The sequence below is a fragment of the Tauraco erythrolophus genome, chromosome 5 (assembly GCF_009769465.1).
Source record: "Tauraco erythrolophus isolate bTauEry1 chromosome 5, bTauEry1.pri, whole genome shotgun sequence".
NCBI classification, from domain to species: Eukaryota; Metazoa; Chordata; class Aves; order Musophagiformes; family Musophagidae; genus Tauraco; species Tauraco erythrolophus.
Window position 1 is genome coordinate 82,402,406 of NC_141469.1, and position 22,702 is coordinate 82,425,107.

Here is a 22,702-nt window from a genome sequence, read left to right on the forward strand (position 1 = left end):
TGCAGTTCCTGTGGTCATGACAGGATCATATGCAGGAATACGTCACGCCTTTGGATCTTGACAGGTGGGCCTGTGCGAAGCTCGTTAAGTTCAACAAGGCCAAGTGCCAGGTCCTCCATATGAGTCGGGGCAATCCCAAGCACAAGTACAGGCTGGGTGAAGAATGGATTGAGAGCAGGCTGGAGCAGAAGGATTTGGGAGTGCTGGTTAAGGAGCTCAACATGAGCCGGCACTGTGCACTGGCATCCTGGAAAGCCAACCGTGTCATGGGCTGCATCAAAAGAAGCATGGCCAGCAGGTCTAGGGAGATGATTCTGCCCCTCTGCTCTGCTCTCGCCAGACTCCACCTGGAATACTGCGCTCAGCTCTGTTGCTTTCAACACAAGGACATAGAGCCATAGGAACAGGTCCAGAGGAGGGCCACAACCATGGTAAGAGGGCTGGAGCACCTCTCCTATGAAGACAGGCTGACAGCTGGGGTTGTTCAGCCCACAGAAGAGGAGGCTCTAGGGAGACCTTTTAGCAGCCTTCCAGTACCTAAAGGGGGTCTAGAGGAAAGCTGGAGAGGGGCTTTTTACAAGGGCATGGAGTGATAGCACAAGGGGTCACAGCTTTAAACTGAAAGACGGCCGATCTAATTAGAGATAAGGAAGAAATTGTTCACTCTGAGGGTGGTGAGGCACTGCAACAGGTGGCTCAGAGGAGTTGTGGATGCCCTGTCCCTGGCAATGTTCAAGGCCAGTCTGGATGAGGCTTTGAGCAATGTAGTAGTAGGTTTTCCTGCCCATGGCAGGGAGGTTGGAACTAGCTGATCTTTAAGGTCCTTTCCAACTCAAACCATTCTCCAGGAAATTGCTGGAGAAACTGAACAAGTTCCACTCTTCAGTTTTACCATTGGCACTTAGATTCAAATATTTCCTAAGTAAGAAAAGAAAAAATAAATAACAAGTGATGCAGTAATCGCTACAAAGAAGACATGGGGAGAGCCTAGATCTTCAAAGCACTAACACACTCCTAGGAGACAGGTATGATTATGGCTGAGGAGAGTCTATCAATAGCTCAAAGATCATCTAATTAAGTTGGACATGTAGGGCCTTAATAACCCTGATTAGCTCCAGGAGCCATAAATTGACTACTTCACAGTAGAAACAGAAAAGCAATTAACCTTTTATTTCAGCATTCCTTTTCCCAAATTCAGGCTTCGGATCCATTTCACCTATCACAAGAACCTTTCAGTTATCTTTGAACACAAATACTTCCCTAGAGCTGCCCAAATCTATCAAAGCTGGCAAGCTTAGAAGACCAAGAAACCCGATCTGGAGTTTTAATCATTTCAATAGTTACCAATTTATTTTTATAAAAAAAAAGGTAGCAATGTAGATTACAGCAATATTTTCTGGTTCCACACACGCAGGTTGTGAACATTCCAAGCAATGTGTACATTTTGGAAGGAGACTAGACAAGAGAATTGACCAAAATGTTACTGAACACGGGAAGATTTTTAAAAAAGGTTAAAAATTAGATATCAATAGTGTCTTCCTAATATTGCTTTCATTATGAAGACTGAAAACACACTTGACTTTACAGAGAGGGTTAAAAAACAGGGAGGGTCGGGAAAAAAAAAAAAAGAAAAAAGGCTGCTACAACACTGCCATACAGTCAAAAAAAAAAAATCATACTTCAATATTTGCATACTTGATAGCAGCATTCTCCCACTGAACCATGTGAAACTACAGGAAGAAAACATCAAAGCAAAAAATAAAGAAATGGCAGTTATCCATCAGTATTCAAAAACCTAGAACGAGGTCACTAAGTAGATGAACACTTATTGAGAATTAACCAGTATCTACATTCTTAGCTGTTTCCCATTCTGCTCCAACAGAAACGTCACGTTGAGCGTCAGCTTTGCGTATTTTATTTTTGGCCGAGTTGAGATTTTCCAGTTCATAGCTCACTGCATGCTTGGAATAGAGAGGGTCGTTATAAATCCTTCTACACAACAAACTTTAAGTAGACGGCTGAAAATAAAATGTACTACTTGTAAACACACAAAAAAATACAAGCTTTTTTTTTATTTCAAGTGAGCACTGGTTCCAGATAGATTATCTTCGGTATCTACCTCTTTCACCTCTGTCTCTGTCCCGGTCACAAATCCTCTCTCTCTCCCTTTCCCGCTCACGGCCTCTGTCCCGTTCTCTGTCTCTTCTATTATCTCTGGGACGGTCTCGCTCCCGCTCTCGGTCCCTCTCCCGGGGCCTGCTTCTGCGGCCACTGACAACTGCTTGTGTGCGGCGGAGAAAGTCATCGACTCTCATGTCGTAGTCGTGCTGTGATGGAAGGACAGCTCTGTTTATTTTCTCTCTCAGATTAAAATCCCCTCCCTTCCCTTATTCCATAGGATCAGGTGCAACTTTGGGGAAAGCCCAGTATTTTTTTAAGGAAAAAAAAAAAATTGATGTCCAGCATCCATAAACACCAGTTCCATCTTTCATCTTCAGGGCAGCACCATGTCTCTGCTTCCACTGTGCAAAAGCTGGGGCTCAAATGCCAGATATCAGCAAGAGACCCGAAAGCTAAGCAGCCTTCAAAGCCAGCTGGCAGAAATTATTTAACCATCTGCCCTGTTTTCTGATGTGCCTGGAGAAAGTTACAAAACAACCTTTTCTGCTGGTAATTTGTTGTGCACGAGCGCGAGCCGTGTCACAAGTATGTCCTATTCAAACTGGGCTTCAGCACCAGAAGTTCAGAGCTAGACAGCTGGAAGCCACTTTCAGAGTGTATGTTCTGAGAATTTTGGACTTCTGCATCACCCAGGACAAAGAGGCTTTCTGAAGATGCTAGAAGTCTCTAGGCAATCTAATTAATTGATGTTTCCAAAGAAAACTAATATGGGTCTTAAAAATGTAGTTTAGCAAAGTCAACACATCTCAGGTTAGGCTACATCTGTACCCCAAATTCCTCCTGTTCCTGACTTATTTATGTTCCCCCCGGTCTCTGTTGACACTTACTACTCGTTTGTCTCTGTATCTTGCGTCATGTGGTACAGGATGATGTCCTGAGTATGGAGGGTGAGCTTGAGGTGGAGGTGCATGGTGCTGATAGTAAGGGTGGTGTGGTGGCTGCTCCATACCTGGATACGGTGGCTACAAGAAAGTTACGGCAAGTTTGTTGAGTGTTTCAAAACAAAGGAATGCACACAGGCTGGGTACTGGGAACTAAGAGCAGAGGTTACTTTCACTCAGATGGAAAACGTGACATCTGAACAGATCTGATCACAGCCTCCTAACTGAAGGGCAGACTGCTTTGCATCAAGTCCGCACATTTACTACTTCTCTACCACTGCTTCTTTAGAAGCTTGGCCAACACCCTCTCCAAACCGGCCTTCTTTCCATAGCTGCCTCAAAGTGACACTGTACATAAAGCTTCTGCTACTTAAGTGTGGTGGTGGGTGGGTTTTTTTTTTTTCATCTATGCATATGGAATATGAATTTTGTCCAAATTAGTGAGCTCTTAAGCAACGTGTCTTTTCAGTGCCATTCCTTATGAATATATCCCTATTTTAAATCAACAAACTTACTCAGCGAGACAAATTATTTGACAAAAGGCTAGTAGATGGTTTGTTTTGGTTTGTTTGTTTGTTTTTAAACAAGACATCTCTCTGCTGTTCCCCTCCACTTCTTCAATCAGGAAGGCCTTTCTTTCCCATATTACCAAAGCATCTTTGCTTGCATTGTTGTCACAAAGGAAGTAGGTGGACCTGCTGGATTTTAGGATGACTACTGAGACAGCATGCAGAATGGGGAAGAAGGGGAGAGAAAAAATGGGAAGCTTCTGGAGGTGTAGCTGTGTTTCAAAAACCATTTTCCTCCCAGTCTGAAAACTTTGCTCCTTTCCTTCAATTACAACAAACCAGAGTTGTGTTTCAGCTGAGAAAAATGAGAGGCTACAGTAGCATCTCTACATCTGGCGCTGCCTTTTGCTCATACACAGTATACACAAGAGCCAAAAGGCTCATTACAGTTAACCAAAATCAGGACCCTCAGGGCTGGAATTACAAAATATAATCAAAATATTTAGTTATAATGACCATTCCTCCTGACACGATGGTGAAAGCACAGCTGTACAGTCAATTTCCATGTATGGAGCAACAGACACGTTATGTGTGCTCATCTGACTGGGAAAAAAGTGCCTTCAGTGGAGGCTGCAATACAGCAAGACTTATTTTGATGACGGTGCGCAGTACATTCTGTTACTTTCCTGCATGCTTCACTGCCATCGCAAAACGCAAGCTACTGCGCAACACTAGAGCATGCCAGCCCATTCCATGAGCCTCTGCAGCAAGTCCACCTCTTTGATGCATTTGCTTTTTGAGAGAAAGCCAATTACTATGAATATTTAGCAAAATACAAAATTTCATCACGCCCTCTTGTGTAGGCTAAGGGAGGATTCTGCTATTTCCTCAGAACTTTCAGTTTCTTGCAGGTTCAAACCAAGCCAGATTCCTGCTGTCGTACTACCTGTTAGAATGCTGGACTATTGCTAAGAGCTAAGTAAATTACAAAGTACTCCATATAAATAATTTTTTCCCCTAAAAATTTCACAGTTACAACAAAGATATCTTTTAAGAAAATAATTGAGTACACATTGAACACACTAGGCTCCTCCAGGGTGGAACAGAAAAACTCGTATTCTACAGAGAAAAAGCTGAATTCAACAAGACACAAACCATTCCTTGCCATGGTGGTGGTGGTCCCATGTTGTGGAATTCCCTCACGTAATCATTGTAGGACTAAAATGAAAGACAGCAATATTAACATTTGTGACGAGTGTTCTTCAGAAGCGTTGAAAGCTGAATATAAAAAGTTCCCCAGAAGTCTGCATGCACCAACTTACCCCATTTAAAAATACATCTCGTCGAACTCCTGAAAATCGTCTGTTGGGAATAAAAATTTGTAGAACTAAATCCAATTTATCCGTACAGACAAGTTACCAGGGCATAAAATGAATAACATGAACACACCTTACCTGTCTACTTCGGGATATCTGGGATCCTTTATATACCCTGTTCGAACATCAAGCAGTATTAATTCAATTTACCATCTCATTACAACAGTCTTAAAAAATCTACTCATTAGAAATTGCCCTTTCATTTTGCACCAGCTATGAAGTTGTGTCTACCTGCTGTTACTCTCGCTTTCAAAATAACTCTCAAAAACTTACAACTTCTTGTTGACAGCATGGAAAAATAGTATATATAATGTCGTAACAAAATAATGATAAATATACTCATAGGAACTTGCACACAGTACAAACAAATATGCAAGAGGGTTTCTGTGCAAATAAAGACTTGAATTTTAGTTAAATGAATTGGGAATGTCTCCAAGTTCGAAAGGTACTGCTCCTTGGCAGTCAGTACATGGCTGAAACTCCTTATTAACCATGTATTCACTAGAATGTGTCCATCTGGACAACTCTTAGGGCAGATTTCCTAACAGGTTTTGGATACAATGTTAAAATGGTGCAAACCACCTGGCATGCTTATGCTAATAAAATAACGTTTCCAAGCTTCATTATTTAAAAAAAATAAATTGTTCTGTACGCCAATCAATGGTCCTGGAAAGCCAGGGAGAAGCAACAACACTCTTTTTGCATCAAAGAACACAGGCTCTGCAGTCAAGCTGGACAGATGAAAGCAGGTTCTTAAGAAAGATTTAGACACCTACTACTGAAATATGGAATACATATTTCTAATAGCAGTGAAGCAAGATTCTGTAGATTAAAAGTGACAGTTTCTTAATAACTGCTTTCTGAAGAAAAAAAAAAATCTGTAGTGTTACCAGTGTTGTTGCTGCATTACCGCTGCAAATGCTTCTTTCTAGAGAACAACAAAATTCCTTCCTCAAACTCATCATTAGACCCTCTTGTAAAATGCAGCCAAGCTTCCTCCTCCCTGCCTCATGTCAAGCTTGTAAAAAAGTTCTCTCTGCAAACATAACCGAATGCCCACCGTCATCTCGAAACACAGGCTGCTAGTCAGGCGATCTCAGTCGACTTTGCCAGTCGGAAATTTCTGATGAACATTTTAATTTGACCATTAGTGCACTGACAAGTAGGTCAAATCAATTCTTGTGCCCATCAGCCATTTTCAACTGCTCGCAGTAACAAAGCGCTTGAGAGGATCACTCACAACAACGTACAAAATTTGGGGTTCTTGAAAGTGCTCGGCCTGTATGAACTCAGCTCGCTCTCCCAAAGTGGTGAGAGTGTCACTGACTTCTGCAAGAGGTGGGTTAAACTGGCAGGCAGCACTTGGGACAAGTCCCATTTTTACATCCCAGTCATATCAATGCTTCAGTTATGAATCAAACGAGGATACAGTAAAAGAGAAAACACTCGTGAATTGGTGCACACAAATCTTCACAGCAAGATATTAACCTGGTCTTTGGTGAAACTCAGGGGGATAGTCAATCCTTGGTTTCTTTCTGCTGTTATGAATATCATAATCTTCTGGTCGACGCCTACACAAATTAGATATCAGAGATTAAACAAGGTTGCTTGAAGCATTCGTCACAGCAGAATATCTCACAGGAATAGCCTGAGCTGCCCAGGATCTCAATTTGAACATCCTGAATTCCATCTGCTTCCGAGTGTTCTACAGCTTTAAGTTTGAACTCAAACAACCAGGAACGACAGCCTGATTAAACACCCTCCACTGTTACTTTCTGCCTACAAGGAGCTTTGGTATTTAAGGAAGAACTCCAGTCAACTGTGCCTTCGTATCAAACAAAGGGTAACAAGTGTGTCTAAACCAAACTCAGACTTAGGCTTTAACATTACACTTGCCACATTACATTTTGAAACAACCTATTGGATAACAAAATGATTTACAGAACTAAATAACAGTGAAAATATATGGCAAAATATATCATTACAGTCGGAAGGCATGGACATTGCTGTATTTGCCAGCTATGGGGTAAAGAACTCTATAAAAGGTCTATTTCCATAACATTTATATATAAAACTGTGCATGTTTTGTGAAATTGCTTCTTTCACTGTAGCTTTTCTAACTGGGTAGGTTAATGATTCTATTTTTAACAATTTCTGTTCTAAGCAGTTTACCAGCAATGCATCAGTGCCTTTTACAGAAAGTTTAAGGACACTTAAGCTTCCTAATAATTAAAATAATTGGGGCTCCTTTCAGGAAGAGCTGTTATCTTTAAGGACTTAGCTCTCAGGGAGGAAGTTTTGTAATCAAAGTTACATTACAGTTGCTATTCCGTTTAGGAAAGAACTGAAAACTGGCTGCTAATGTTGCTCCATCAAGGTACACGAACATTAAGGAGAGACTCCAATGCCAACATAACAGTGTTTCTAAACACAAAGCAGCTACAAATCCATTCCCTCCCTCCCACCCCAGCAATAGAATTCCTTATGACAAGAAATTAACAGTTTCTTAAATCACTTAATTACTGTGCAACTTGCTTGCCAAGTAACAAGCTCATGTAGCTTTTAGTTTTATAAAGAGTCATTTCTCCTCCCCCTTCCCAACTTGACTATTTAAAGCCCACCATACCCAGCTACTAAGCTTTTTAAACTGAAAGCAGATTCTTGACTATCAGAGCAAAAAACCCCAAAACCAAAGCAGTTGCATCTAAAGCAAAATCAGACCAAGGAAAATAAAAGCTGGTGTAAAGAATAAACATACCGCTTTCTTGTAGTTTTGAGAGTGCATTTACGACCGGTATAAAATAGGATAGAAACAGTTCATATAGTAGTCCAACTACTGACTTTAAGCTGTAAGCCACACACATAAATGGAGGCCCTGGCAGGCTTGAGAAGGTGTGGTGGTGTTACATGTCTAGTTTGCAGTCCATTGCAAAACCTTCACTCGTATATGCTTTATTGCACTGGAAACCTCTTAGCTTAACTTCAAAAGCCATCTTGGTGTTCAGTCCTTTAAAGCCAAAAATAAGGGGGCGCTGCCAGGTTTCCTCCTACCTACTCGTTACAGTGTCCTTTTTTTAAAGCTCAAGGAAATGGGGACTCTTGTTGGGTATCTGTACCTACCACAGGACGTTTCCACCAAGAGGAAACTTAACCAAAGGTTTCAGCCCAAACCATGCATCAGTCTGTATGCAAAGTGGCTACACGGGGAAAAGGTGTTTGGCAGAAGGGCTAAGATCAGTTCTTTGCAAAGACTTCTCCAATTCTGTAACAAGTTACACCCCCTTTTTTTCTGGAAAATGATGTTAAGTTCATATAGCAGTGATCAATAACCATGTCGATCCTCTAAAAATACTGTAAAGTCCACGGGTACTGCCAGCATCTGGAAAGGTTGTATATACAGACACAGCAACAGCCATTCTTTTTGGTTTGTTGCCGGGTCTCCAAGGGCCACTTGATCCCTTTTGGAAAGAACCTACTGTTTTCAGAAGCTCAGCAAGATGTGTGAATTCAGTGGTTACATGTTAGAGAATATTTGGCAATGGGGTTAACACATCACGGTGACACAATTTGAAACAGTCCCAATAATGCTCCTCTTGAATATCAAAATAACTTAAATATTTTATCCTCAAAATGAGGCGGCATCTTCTGCAAAATTCTAAGTGATCCTGATAAAAGTCCCATATTTGATAAGGCTTATCCAGAGACACACCTGAAAGAAAAGGCTTTTACAAGATATTAACACATTTTTGGCATGTAAATATTTCCTCCTCTCCATCTAGCCTGCTCGCAATCAAGCCAAGCTTACCTACAGCTAGCATTACACGTTGCATTATCTCAGTAAGCGATCTAGTCTAAACTAGACAACACTTTCAGAACTTTTTTTTTCTGCAAAAGCAAAGATTCCCATTTTCCTCTTGAAAAATGACAGACCGGGGAACCATGTGAAATCCTCAATGAAGCCACAAACTTGTCCATGCAGCTTGATTTGAGGATTTTCTCTCTTCTTTATCGCAGGGAAAGCTTTGACGAATCACATTCCTCCATCACGTTATTCTGACACATGTGCCTATTATCAGTCCAAAGAACGTTTCTAACCTTCCCACGTCCCGAACGGGGTCTCGACGGGATGGGCGTCCTCTCGATCGGGGTTGTGAGTGCATTCTTCTCTTGTGCCTCATTTTATGAATGACTTGATACAAGTCAATGCTTTCATCAGGAGGGAACAGAAGACAAAGTTGGGTTCCACATTCCGGCTCAATTTCCTAGAAGTAGTTAGAAGTTCAGCAGTGGTTTATAAAGTGAAGAAATTAAACTCTCCCCAAATACACTGACAACATACAGTAAAGAACAGACGCTTTGAAGAGATTTTGGTATCACTAGAGACAGAGCCAAATTCACTTACGTTACCTTTCACTCTTTAGGCACTACTTAGAATTTTCGTAAAATAGTCCAACACTTGGGGCAACCATATCTTCCCATGAAACATACAGGCCACATCACTGTTTTGCTACAAAATCAGAGGACTGTTTTTCGTCACAAAGAAAATGATCACCTATTACAGAGAGAAAAGTGACACACGTAGAAAAAAAATCCATCCCAGCTTCACATACAAAGCATGGCCTGATGAAGTTGACTACTACACCACTCAAAAGTGAGTTCTCCAGTGGATGATAGGCAGGTCCATAAAAATACCAGCTCAATGCTTGATGGCGGTCAAAACAGGCAAATCGTATGTTCAGAATTAGTAGGAAAGGGACACAGAATGAGAAAGTCATTAGACCACAGTGAAAGTCCATGTTCCACCCACACCTTAAACACTGGGTGCAGTTCTGATCCCTTCGTCTCAAAAAAATAGGGGGAGAGCAGAAATGGAAAAGCTTCAAAGCACCAAGGGATAACTGAGTGAGTGCAACAATTCCTACACACGATGACTGAGCAGGTCGGGCCTCTCTAGCCTAAAATAAACGAGGAGTATGTGAGGTATGGGGGACACAACGGGAGCACCCAACACCATGAGCTGTTTGGAGTAGAAAGAGACAGAGACCAACTTTCTGCCTCTCTCCTCCAGCACAAGAATTGAGAGCCATCAAATGAAGCTAGCAGGAGTCAGGTGCAAAATCATCCAAAAAAGTGCTTCTTCAACCTGGTGACTAGGTGGCCTGCAGAACACCGTCCCAAAGGATGTTGTACATGCAAGAAGCTCAGGGTACACGTCCTCAGAAGAGAGATCCATTCAGGGTTACACAAAACGTAAACGGATAAACAACAACCACTTTAAGAAGTAACCCGAGTTGAAAGGCAGGGAGAGCAAGCATCAGGCAAGGCTTGCCCAGTACCTAATAGTACAGCAATTTTAGGAAAAAAACATGAAACCCACGTCCAGATTGCAACTCTACAGTGAAGTGGACAAAACATTGAAAAATTTATTTCCTTGACTGTTTAACCGAAACGAAGTTAAATTTTTTTTTTTTTTTTACGTTCACACCAAATTAAAAAGACTAAAAATACTGTTTCACTTGTGCTACCCAACAAAGTGAAGGCGTCTATGGACAAAACAAAGCAGCCTACATTTTCCACACAGTATAGGAATTCCACAACTTCCATCTTTCCTTAAGAAAAGCAGAATCTGTTATTTCAGTCAAGGCTGGGTTACCTGATGACAGCATCAACGTACCTGCACTCTGGTATGTCTGACAAGACAAAGAGCCAACCTACTTAAAATTTACTTTGCATTTACTTTATGATGGTAGAGTCTATGCCCCAAGCAAAACACCATGTGAAAAAAAAAAAAGGCAACGCAGAACACAGCTGGCAACACCAGAACTTGTTCTTAAAAACTGATGTTATAGAGGTTTGCACACCATACAATGCAAGGCACGTTACATTTCCAATCCAAAACATCACATAGTTTGAAGCATCAAACGCTGTTTATCACGAAGATGACACCAGGATTGGCACCGTATTGTTTGCTGGTTCCTTCTTCTGCACCAACATTAGGAATAAGGCGAGTGCCTTTGTCACAGTTCTCTACCATAAGTAAGGACTGATTTAAAGAGATTCCAAATCTTCTGTAGGTACAAAGCTGAAAGCAAGCACTAGGAGATGTGAGTTAGAGAAAAAAAAAATAAACAAACCTGTCCATCGCGTCCAATCTTTACTGGCTTATGTTCGTTCCAAGGATTGGTCAGGTGAGCAGACTTAGTGAACGGCAATTCACGCCTAAATATGCAAGTGGCATCATTTATAGTTTTACCTCCATTTTTTTCAAAAAATATACTTTAAAAACGCATACAGTAGGACATTACACACAAAATCATCCTGTTACGCTTTGCAACATCAGGTTTCTGAATGAACTATTAGTACATACTAAGTCTTAGTAACTGAGGATTTCTGTTTGACTTACTCCAATATTAACTAGCATAGTCCATACTATGACAGCCTACCTTACTACAGAATTTTTTTGTCCTTGTACAACATCGAGATCATGCTTGCTTATCATCTTACCATCTGGACATGCTGACCAGTCTCTATGCCAGGTGGCAGCATGGTACCTACTGAAATAAATCCCTGAGTGCTTGACCTAACTATGAAGCTGGAACTGCTTTGAGCTGGAGGTGGGAGTCTGTAAATTCCAAAGCACCTTCCCGACCTAGATTCTTCTCTAATCCAAAGCCTCCCCTCCCCTCTGTTTAGTCTTTCTGGCAGCCCAGAGTGCTTGTACAACCATGCAGTGTATCTCACAGGACAGATACAGCTCTTAAGAGAGGTTTAAAAGCTTGTCTGTAAGACATACTCAATTAAACCAATCGATATTTGCTCACAACCTATACATTATGCAAAATACTTGCACTATTTCACATGTTATTTTAGAGCAGTAGCATTTTCCTTGTTCAGTCAGGTGCCAAGATGACAGATGAAGACGGATCTATCCTTACAGGACTTTTTTCCCTTTTATCCACAGCTATCTATCCAAGTGAACAGTTGTTTTTACTCAAAGACTTCCTTTAGAACACAGTTTTCGGGTTTCAGTGCAAGAGATCAGTGAAGGAACACAAGTGCTAAAAATCTCTACATTAACTGTCTACATTAAAAAAATAATTCTATAGTGCATGTCAGGTACAGACTTGAGTCCCAAGCTCAAAAACATGGAGGCATGGATCTGGGGAGACTGGAGGACAGATCTCTCATTGAATTGAGTTTTCAAAAGGATGCTGTCAGCACTCGAGTAAGTAATACACAGAAATGGTATCAAAATGCCTTGTTAGAATGAACAATAGAGTGGTTTGGGTTGGAAGGGACCTCAAAGATCAGCTAGTTCTAGCCTCTTTGCCACGGGCAGGGACACCCTCCACTACACCAGGTTGCCCAAAGCCTCATCCAACCTGGCCTTGAACACTGCCAGGGATGGGGCAGCCACAGCTTCTCTGGGCAACCTGTTCCAGTGCCTCACCACCCTCAGAGAGAGGAATTTCTTCCTTGTATCTAATCTAAATCTGCCCTCTTTCAGTTTAAAGCCATTTTCCCTTGTCCTGTCACTACATGCCCTTGTAAAAAGTCAAGCTTGCTATTACTCCCCCTCCGCATTCAAATCTAGTTTAAAGCCCTGTCAATGATCCCCACTAGCTGTCGTGCTAAGACTGTCATTCCCCTTGAGAAAGGTGAATCCCACCTGGTGCCATGTAGGCCATCCCATTGTCGGAAAACCCAAACTGTGGTGATGACACCAGCCACAGAATAATGTATTAATAGACTGGACACATCTCTTTCTTCCAGTGTCACTGCTGGGAAATGGAGGGATAGAAGAAAAGATAACCTGTGCCCCAGAGCCCCTTACCAACCATCCCAGGGCCCTGAAGTCTCTCTTGATCGCCCTTGGACTTCATGTTGCAGCTTCATCGCCACCCACAGGGAAGAGCAGTGAACAGGTAATGATGGTTCGAGGGCTGTACCAGGCTAGGAAAGTTTCCTAGCCATGTCCTTAACCCAGGTGCCAGGGAGGTTACTAACAACATAAACGAACAATATTTACCTGCAAATCCAGTCAATTTTAAAGACACCTCCCAACATTTTTGCATTCATTCCTGCAGGCAGCACCCAGTGTATAGGTGATCCTCCATGATGGGACTCTGAAGACAGTCTTGCAAATCCTAAAGGATTTCACATGAATTGTAACAAAGACACACAGAAAAGCTATTGCACATAAAACTCACTTTCACTTACCTTGGTATCAGCTCACTTTCCCTTACCTTGGAATTTGCCACTCTCTCTTACAGAAAATATCAAAATAACACTCCTTGCTGATCTAAACGCAGCATTAAGCTTCTTTTCATTCACTGGAAGTGTTGACCATACTCCCTGAAACAAAACAATCCCCACACCACCACCAAAACACGAGTTCATTTCAAGTGATCTAGCTAACAGAAGTATAACAGTGCAGATGAGGAAAACAACGCCACACCAGTGCTTTAGGATAGAAGGTAAGGGAAAGTGAAAGGTATTGCTTAATTTAGTTCCTTCACAAAATATTTTTAGCCTGCCCCGTTACCAGACTTATAAAACACTGGCTTTTCAATCTTTTTTTGAACATTGCAGATGCATTTAGACCATCAAAAAGGTTTCATCTCTAATGAAAATGGACAGATACATGAAAACCTTTGCCTTTAGTATTTTTAATATAGGTTTTAAGTGACTTTGGGAGTTCATGTATTATACAATACACACAAATTATGAAAAACTAGCAGCATATATACCGAAAGGTGGGCAGCTAGACTTCAGTAACCTTCTTAGTATGACAGATTTGCTGAGGACAGCTTGCAGACTTTCAAAGTCTCTTAGTGAAAGGTCAGAAATATGAAAGACACCAAATCAACATTTTAAATTGGCAAGACAACTCAAAACAGTTTGTTCAGCCTCCCACATCCCCACCTACTAATCCCCCACTTTTCCCTTTCACCAGCCATTGCGTAGCCATGCACAATAAAACCTAATCTGATTTAAGGTACCAACTGAGCTGATCTGCAGAATACTAGTTTGCTGTATTACTTTTCAGCAAGATCAGCTCCCAGATCCATTCTCTGGGCAAATTCAGAGGAGAAGCTTATGCTGGTTTAATATGTTCAAATTTCAGCCTCAGAATATGATTTAGGATCTACCAAAGAAAATGTTCCTCCCCTTCCTTTTTTATTGAGGATATGTTCTCCTGTCCTACTCTGTGCTCATATTAGTGCTTGTCTGACTCTAAAAATTCATTAGAGTCACCAGAGAACTATTTTGGTTTTTTTTTTCACTAGCTTTCAGTCAGATGTATGTTGCTTTAGGCTGTTTGCAAAGCCTTGCTGTAAACTGGAACAACTTATTGTAATGGCACCACAAAAGCCAGTTTCATGGAAGTGCAGTGGCAAAGCACTATACACTTAGAGACAAAGCATCCACTCCAAGAACTTTAGGAACAAGGATACTGTTGCAGCCCCGAGTGTGGACAAGGCACAGGAAGGATATGCTCCCCTAAAGAGCTAAAGCAAACACCAGTCAGAATGGTGTTCACTGCATAGATCAGACCCAAAGCTCGGGGCAGGGGGGGAAACCAAACCTGTCCAGGAATTTTAAGATTCATTTAATCGTTTTAATTCTATTCTATTTTAGAAAATCTTCATTAAGAGAATAACCTACTCTGTGTATACCATGTAACAGCAATCAGTTATCTCCTCTACAAGCAGTTCCAAATAAAACCTGCAAACACAAAACCACCAGAGCGGCCTAGTGCCACTCCTTAGCAGCTGATGTCCACTGCACTAGAATCCCTCTCAAAGAACTCCCTTACACCAGCTCTGTCAGGCAGACATTTCTGCAATAAGGCTTCAGATCCCTGAATCGACTGAAAAAAATTACTTTTCTAGCATTAGATGAAAGCCACAACCACCTTCTGAACTTCCTCGCAGTGCAGCGATATGAACAAAGATGCCGCTAAGAGGGAGAACACACCATTGCAGCATTCCCAACGGAGGTTGGCTTAGGACTTAAACAGACCCTGAGGCCCCTTTTAAACCTACTCTTATCAAGATAAATGACTCATGGTCTGGAAACTTTTCCAGGTTACAGTGGAAGCAGAACAGCTACCCTTGAAGAATCAAGGAGCAGTAGCTTCCATCCTTGCCTCTACCAAGATCTGAGTGATGGAGAACAGAATGCATCTATTTATATGCTTTTCTATAGTAAGGTGCATATGGTTGGTAAGGTATGGTGGAAAACAAAGTGATCAGTTTGAAAAAAATTCAACATACCTTTGCTTTAGCAAGTGAGACGTTTTCATGGTTGTTACTCTTGATAAGAAAGAATCTTGCATCTTGGAGAATGTATTTAAGTTTACTTGTTTGGTCTGAAAAAACAAAGCATCAAATAAGCAGAAGTGTAAATATTTACAGTTGTTCAAAATGTTGCTTTGAGTGCAGATAGTTGTTTCCTTCAAAACACACTGCATCCCACCCAGTTCCTACCTATGCATTATTACAGTCAAACACCCAACTTGAAACTTGAAGTCTAAGCTGTAGAGCACAAAATGCCAGGGGAAACCAAATCAAAAGCAAAACTTAAGATATTCAGGTAAAGAAAAAATAAAATCAAATCAGCATGATTCAGTGATGTTCCGATATACAGGACTTATTTCCTTGCTTCAGAACCTCTGGATAAATACTGGATAACATTCATATCAGCATGAGTTGTCCACCAGAAAATGCTGAAACATTCCTCTTTTCAGATGTACGCGTTTTATTTTGTGCTTTGCCACTTCTGCAAGGAGCAAAGCACTGGAATTTTTGTGTATCCCTCTCAGCACATGCAAAAGGAGCTCAAGGCTTGTTACGCTCAGCACAATTACGTGCTCAAATGGATTTATATCGGAACATTACTACTTACAGGTGATTTAATGGACAGAGACAATGGCTTGCTATGGGGCATGCATTAAAAATTCAAATTTAAATGATACCTTTTTGGACAGCACGAACGGAAGATGATAATTTCTCATGCTTCTTTTCTGAACCTGTGTTTAGCCAAAGTACATTTGTTCAGATTGAGCCTTAATAGAGATAATATACAATTTCTACAGCCTTGTCACATACAATTTTCATTCATGACAAATTATGCTTTCTGGCGCGCACCCACACACACAAAAAATACTATTCAATGTGCACGAGTGTTTTGGTTTGGTTTTTTGGTTTGGTTTGGTTTTGGGTTGCCCGCTTTGGGTTTGTTTTTTTAAAGTAGTATTTGAACAATTTCCTACTCAGAAAACTAGTCACTGAATCATCATCTTCCAAGTTTAAAAAAAAGAGTGAAAATTCCACTTAAGCAACAGAATAGCATTAAAGTAACAAGAAAGCCTACTTCCCCCCAAAGGTATCCACACACAACATGCCAGAAGTCAATACCAGATTATACAACGCTACATACCCCATAAATCTCTACGGCCAGTTACTTTTATTTCACATTACACATTAAGATTTGATGCAAGTCAGGATGACAAGCAATAAAAGAAAAGAATACCTGCATACGATTCTGACGCAGAACTTCCACTTCTGTCAAAAACAATCGGAGAGATACCACGAGCTCTCTTCCTCTCCTTCTTTTTCTCATCTGGGGAAAAAAAAAAAAAAAAAATAAAAATCACAACACATAAAAGCAATATTTTAGACATCAAGTGGCAGGCCAAACTGAGATAAGAAGTACTGAGACAGGAAAATAACATCTGTAATAGTGCAGCTAGCATTCGGCTTGCACATGAAAATTGTAATTGCTGCCCTAAAACAACCAAGCACAAAAGAAACAAGTGCTGATTACTGAAGCTTTTTGTTCACAAAAGGAAGACGAACGCCACAAATCAAGTAATTCTGTGCAAAGTTTAGAGACAGAATTTATCTCCTAGGTGTTTTAGCTCTTGTCTTCAACCTTCAGCCAAATTTGCAGCACAGAGCACAAACTCAGGCTCGTTCACTCAGAGCTCAGCAAAATGGCAAGAGGAAGGAACACTAAACACTGTGGCACACGGGGAATTATTCCCACTCTGGGAAGTGTTACATTGTCCTACGGAGCGGTTTTGAACAGTTACTACAGCTTGACATGTCTTTCGGTTCCACCCTTCTCTTCTCTAACTTCAAACAGCAGAGCTGAGCCGAAAAAGGCATTTTGTAAAGCAGGATGACCACCTACGGAGACTTCAGACAAGGAAGGTATACAAGAGGAATCTTAACAGGATGGCAAGTTGCCTTCTCAAAAAGAAAAACCAGCTAAAACCTAAAGTATTTGCGTCATTAACACTGCACATCTGTAATTTAGGACCAGTTACAATATACAACTGTGAAGCGTTTGTTTCTAGTTTCTGCTTAAAACAGTGCTCTAAGTTTGCCCTAATAGCTACTCATGTCACCTCAGGTACGGATTTCCTACGCTGAAGGCAGACACTATTTAAGATTCAGCTGTTCTTCCCTGGGGAGACAGTGCTTTCACTACACCGGTCTACCCAGTCACTCATCTAGACGAACACAAAACAGCCCAACATCAACTGAAAATTAATTGTACAGGAAAGTAAGCCCTTAGATCCCTCAGAAAACACCAATTCTAACATTTCAAAGCATCGCACTGCAAGGCCACAGCAGTCACCACCACTATGAATCCCCAGTATGGCAATCCTGATACCCACAAGTTTTGGTGTGAGGAAATCACACTTCATAGTGCATTTTTTCCTTGCCTATGATAGTTCATAATTAAGGTCTCACTGACTTGTGCTCCTACAGCTTACTTTTGACAGATTTAGGAAGTGGTTGTGTTTAAAAGCGGACAAACTTTCAATGGCACTGCATTTCAGGTTAGCACGCTAGGTGTTACCCACCTGATGCATCTGAACCAGACCCAGATCTGACTGACCCATCTGTGAAAGAGGCAGATTCAGAGTCAGAATCGCTGGCTTCACTTCGTGTGTCATAGTCGTTTCCTTCCTTCTGATCTCTCTCATCCTGTTCATACTCTTCTTCATCCTCTTCCCCATCTTCTTCCACCTCTTCGTCCTCCTCCCCTTCATCATCTTCCTCTTCTTCCATTCCTTCCTCCTCATTCTCTGTATTGCCTTGTTCAGAGGAGCCACTACTACCAGTCTCGTGATCTGAACAATATTCCTCAGAATTCACCTCTTCTTTAGAAGAATGGCTGGATCTGCTTGGTCTTCTATCTACATCATGCCTGAGCCTCTGATGTTTAAAGAAAAAGTCAATCAGCAGTCATACAACATTGCCAGGATGCACACACAGTCCTAAGAGAATATGCCTTACAAAAGTCTCACACAACCGCTTTATTTATAAGGCAGCAACAATGTTTAATACCTCTGAACCATCTGGCGTAGAAGACTTTGCCCTTCTGTCAATATCCCTCTTCCTCATGCATGATTTTTCGGGTTGTCCTTTGTAAGGTTCTCTGGAACCGCTTGACACGCGCGTCTTTCGATCGCCATCCGGGCGCTTGCTCCTGTCACACCTCGGATACTCCTCACTCTTGTATTCCGACACCGGTTTTCCTTTCATACTCACGATTCTCTTGTTATTGCTAACCGACGAACTGGGAGGCTTCGGAATCATCTGCCTCGATGAATGCACAGAAGGTTTTTGTCTCTTGCTTTCAGCGTTTTCCATCCTGTCAGTTTTTCTTTTCGATCCTTAAATAGAAAGGGATATCAAGTTCAGAGTTGTTTTGTATCTCAAACCAAAAACTGTGCAGAAGCACCTACTTTGGGTAATTCCCCTGCTGCAGTCATAGGAAGCATTGTCCAGCTGTAGGCTTTGCAGCAACACTCAAAACTGCTTGTTAGCTCACGTTCCAAACCATATATTTCACTTTAAAAGAGCAATCCTTTAGGCTTTGGTAGGCGTTTTCTAAACTTTATGTATGGGAATGCTAAATTAAATGCTTATGGGATGGCCCTAAATCCAAACCAAGAACTGAGTTGGAACCAGACTTTGGGATCCCCATTTCACTTCATCAAACCAAAAAGGACAGTTATTTTCTAACAGCAAATGCGTTCACAAGCCAGCAAACGAACGAGCCAGGCTCAGCAACTGCTTCTGAGACAAAAGGAAACCTAGTTAACTGCTTTCTTGGAAGATCAGGTGAAAAAGTGGATGTCCATGAAATAAAGACTTCTGGTACTCTTTCACTCTTTGAATCAGGTTATAAGAGCTGCTACTTCAAACACTTTAACCCTAATAAGAAAGATGTTTTTATCACTTACATTCCTGCAGGACATCCACCACCAGAGTCACCTACCCTTTTTCTCACTTTTATCTTGCTCGCTGTCAGGGTTATACAACTCATCATCTTGGTCAGGAGCATCAGTCAAAATGTCATCCAGAACATTCAGTTCACCATCTGAAAACAGAACGTTAAAAACAGCTATAAAACATCTGGATACGTAAGCTACAGTAAAACTAGTATTTACAAACTCATACATTTCCTTTAAGGTTACAGATCTGCCACAAGGCAAAAATTAACTTTGTCTTGATTTATTCCCACAATTTCAGTCAAAAGGATCAAGCAAAGCCAATAAAAGAATTTAAATATATCACAGGATGCATTTAGGTCTCTGAATAAGGTCCAGGTTGGCTCCTCATGCCACACAAGCTTTGCAGGAAAGCTGACCTAGAAATGAAAGCTTAACAAAAAAGCCTGTACAAAATTTGAGAAAAAGGAGACTGAGAGACAGTCTAAGTGCCATAAGCAAAGAGGAGAGACCCCCCTCCTCAAAACACTGAAGAACTTGCATGTTAAATTATCTGCCCTCCCGCCCTGCTATTTTTGTTGTCACTGCTGTGTTACGAAGGTGAATTTTGTGGTTCACCTAAAAGTAGAAAAAACACAACAGGGCGAGTTAACAAGATAAGCTAGGTCATCCCGCTGAAGAAGGGGAAAGTAGTCCTTATTTGCCACATAATCAATTCTGAGCTGCTCTGAAAAAAAACCAAACCACACTACACCTTGAACAAAAGGGCAAAAGTTAAAGACAATTAGTGCTAGAAACAGTAAACAATCACACTTGGTCACATCACTTTTAAAATTTGTCACTGTTTCCAACTGTTTCACTTTGCCTGAAGTCGAAGGGGATATATGGTGATTCTGAGAGGAGAAAGATTCACCAGCTTTAAGGCAGCAGATCTACATTCTAAGCACTTTAACAGTAAGAGTGAACTAAGCCTAAGCATGCTAGGGGAAAAACAATAGAAAAGGTCTCAATTTTGGAGTCTCTTATTTCTTCTCCCAAAGCCTGGAATTCTTAGCTCTTTTGCTTTATGTTACTATGATTGATTCCATTTTCTGTGTTCAGGAAAAGGAAAGCAGATCAAACTCCAGGGATTCACCTAGCTGGCACTATCTGTAGAAGATGCGTTGTACAATGTTATTAAGCAGCAGGTAAGGACTCCAGGACTGGGCGAAACTGGGGTGAGGCAGCAAAGTCAGTCCTCCAGAGTCTGGCAACTTGTCTATCTCAAAATCTTGAGCTGTGCCACAAGAGAAGTTCTACAGTTTGGTAATAAAAAAAGATACAGTCCACACCAGGAGAAAAAGTTAGTATTGTAACTGTATCTCTACTATATACTACTGAATCTGAAGTCACCATGTGTGCCAGCTTTCCTACTGGCATTTCTCCACATTTTCTGCAACAGGGGAATGCAGAAGTGGCCCCTGAACTGCACAACTGCTGTAGCTGATGCGAAGGAAGCATTGCAGAGAGGTGAATCTGGCCTTTTTCCCTGACGGTTTACAGTAAGGGGGCATTTAAATCTAACACGAAGCTGCACAGTAATTCTCTTGGGAATAATCCTTTATGTTTGCAGATACCTATACATCCCCAGCAAATATTCCTGCTGTTACTGATGAGATGTAGAAGAGTCAGACTCACAGCTGCACCAACTGCTAAACACGGGTGGCAATTTCCTGGCTTGCATTCTGCTTCCCCACGCAAGACCAGGCAAGCTCAGAGCACATGAGATTTTTTTTCTGAAGAGTAATGAAAAAGAGGTGCACTAGGATTGGAATATTAAACATGTCACCTCTCTCACATCATACGTATTGAACCTCGGCTTTGTTTCCCTTTTGGTGGGGCAACAGCGCACTTGAGTAAACTACATTTATCCTAGCTACTGTAGTAGCATCCAGAGATGCTAAAATTCTCATGGATCAGCTGGTTCAGAAATAAACAAGAAGACAGGGAAAATTTAATGGAATAAGCAAGTCTGACACATGCTCTCTAATAAATCCCTTCCCTATTAGGTGGGCCTGATTTATAGTTGGAACTTTAAATACACAAAAGACAGGAGCAGAATGAGTTTCCCCCCTGTCCCTTCTGCAGATACACCTATCGAGTTTATTTAAAAATAAATTTCCAGATTTATTCAGCAGCATAGTGATGCAAAAAGGGTGATCTGAACATGCAGTTCCTCTCCCTCACTTGCATCAGGTATACTGCTCAGCTCACTTTCACGAGGTGATTTCATTCCTTGCACTGTCACTGTTAGCATTCAAACTGATGAGCTAAATTCTTTCCAGCAGATCAAGATAAGCATCAAGAAAAGCACAAAATAAAAGAAACAGAAAAATGGTACAGGACAGATTTCTTACAGTTCGTCATTGATAAAGGGGGAAGGTCCAAATGAGTCCTTTTCATTACAGACACTCTCAACTGGGCTCTCCTGCAACTCATCTTTTGTTGACTCTGGAGTGTGTTGGATCCTTCCATGAACAAATTTGACTCACCTGAAACAGCAGGAAAGCAACCTGAGGAGGCCATTTGTCCTCTGCTGGCCATAAGCGTTAGATCTATTCAAGGAAGGGTCCAAGCAAAAATCTGATTTGGCAAACAGAGGAGATAAGACCAGGCAATTTCCTACTAAAAGAGTATGCAATATTTATTTCCACTTTTTTTAAGCAGTGAAAGAGCATTTCTCTTCCAAAAGGAGCATAAAAATAACGTTGCGTTTACAGAAGAAAGAAGTTCAGTTAAAAACAAACGTGCATTAACACCTGCTATTCAGTCAGAATCATCCCTTACATGGAACAGAAAATGAAAAGCAAACTGAAATACAAAACATAAAAACATTTCTTGTCTGCTACTCATAACTTGACCACTGATTAAAAAAAACAATCAAACCACCAAACAAAAAAAACTCCAAAGAATAAAAAATTCAAGCCTATCTGGATAAATGATTATATGAGTAGAATTTATAAATGACAAAATAAATATTTCAATTTCGCTGCTCATCCCTTTCAATACAACCTGACTGTATCCTATCCCACCAGTCTTACAATAATACCACTAAAAATCAAGCACCAGAAATAATTTTACTCATTAGTTCTAACAAAATCTCATGGGAATCTTCCACGTGATCTAATTTCACAGTAAATATTAGAGACATCAAACTTTCACCACTCTGACACAAGACATTTTATGGACATCTATCCTGCAAAAAAAAAATCACATGAAACATATTCCATAGAAATCCAAAGCAATGTAAACCAAACCACAATACCAGAGCGATCCTTTAACTTTTTTATAACACTGCTATTATCTGCGCTAACCACCAAACAACAATCTCCTCCATTTAAATTTTGGTTTCAGCTCTTAAAGGGCCTATCTTGTGATGACTGACTCATATAACCTCAGAGACAATACGTGGATCACTTCAGCTTTCGTGTACAGTGACAGGCAGTTAGAAAAGTTGTG

The 22,702-nt window shown here is 41.0% G+C and overlaps 1 protein-coding gene across 13 annotated transcripts in view; it reads right to left on the reverse strand.

The window, feature by feature from the left end:
* YTHDC1 (YTH N6-methyladenosine RNA binding protein C1) overlaps nucleotides 1-22,702 on the reverse strand; it is a 30,653-nt gene that overhangs the window by 7,156 nt on the left and 795 nt on the right. Inside the window, exons 1-18 of one of the 13 annotated variants that reach the window (XM_086612360.1) lie at nucleotides 21,601-21,826; nucleotides 19,252-19,353; nucleotides 18,315-18,643; nucleotides 17,828-18,182; nucleotides 16,486-16,575; nucleotides 15,929-15,982; nucleotides 15,228-15,322; nucleotides 13,194-13,302; nucleotides 12,977-13,094; nucleotides 11,082-11,166; nucleotides 9,043-9,209; nucleotides 6,436-6,518; nucleotides 5,026-5,062; nucleotides 4,894-4,933; nucleotides 4,727-4,789; nucleotides 3,009-3,143; nucleotides 2,120-2,327; nucleotides 1,900-2,018 (exon numbers count right to left, since the gene is read on the reverse strand). In XM_086612360.1, coding sequence (XP_086468486.1) covers nucleotides 1,993-2,018; nucleotides 2,120-2,327; nucleotides 3,009-3,143; nucleotides 4,727-4,789; nucleotides 4,894-4,933; nucleotides 5,026-5,062; nucleotides 6,436-6,518; nucleotides 9,043-9,209; nucleotides 11,082-11,166; nucleotides 12,977-13,094; nucleotides 13,194-13,302; nucleotides 15,228-15,322; nucleotides 15,929-15,982; nucleotides 16,486-16,575; nucleotides 17,828-18,182; nucleotides 18,315-18,643; nucleotides 19,252-19,353; nucleotides 21,601-21,787 — 2,283 coding nt within the window. In that variant the 5' untranslated portion in view covers nucleotides 21,788-21,826 and the 3' untranslated portion in view covers nucleotides 1,900-1,992. Of the gene's footprint in view, nucleotides 1-1,171; nucleotides 1,731-1,899; nucleotides 2,328-3,008; nucleotides 3,144-4,726; nucleotides 4,790-4,893; nucleotides 4,934-5,025; nucleotides 5,063-6,435; nucleotides 6,519-7,705; nucleotides 9,210-11,081; nucleotides 11,167-12,976; nucleotides 13,095-13,193; nucleotides 13,303-15,227; nucleotides 15,323-15,928; nucleotides 15,983-16,485; nucleotides 16,576-17,827; nucleotides 18,183-18,314; nucleotides 18,644-19,251; nucleotides 19,354-21,600; nucleotides 21,827-22,702 lie in introns of those variants that run through there. The other 12 variants (XM_086612357.1, XM_086612358.1, XM_086612361.1 and 9 more) reach the window with 12 other exon arrangements.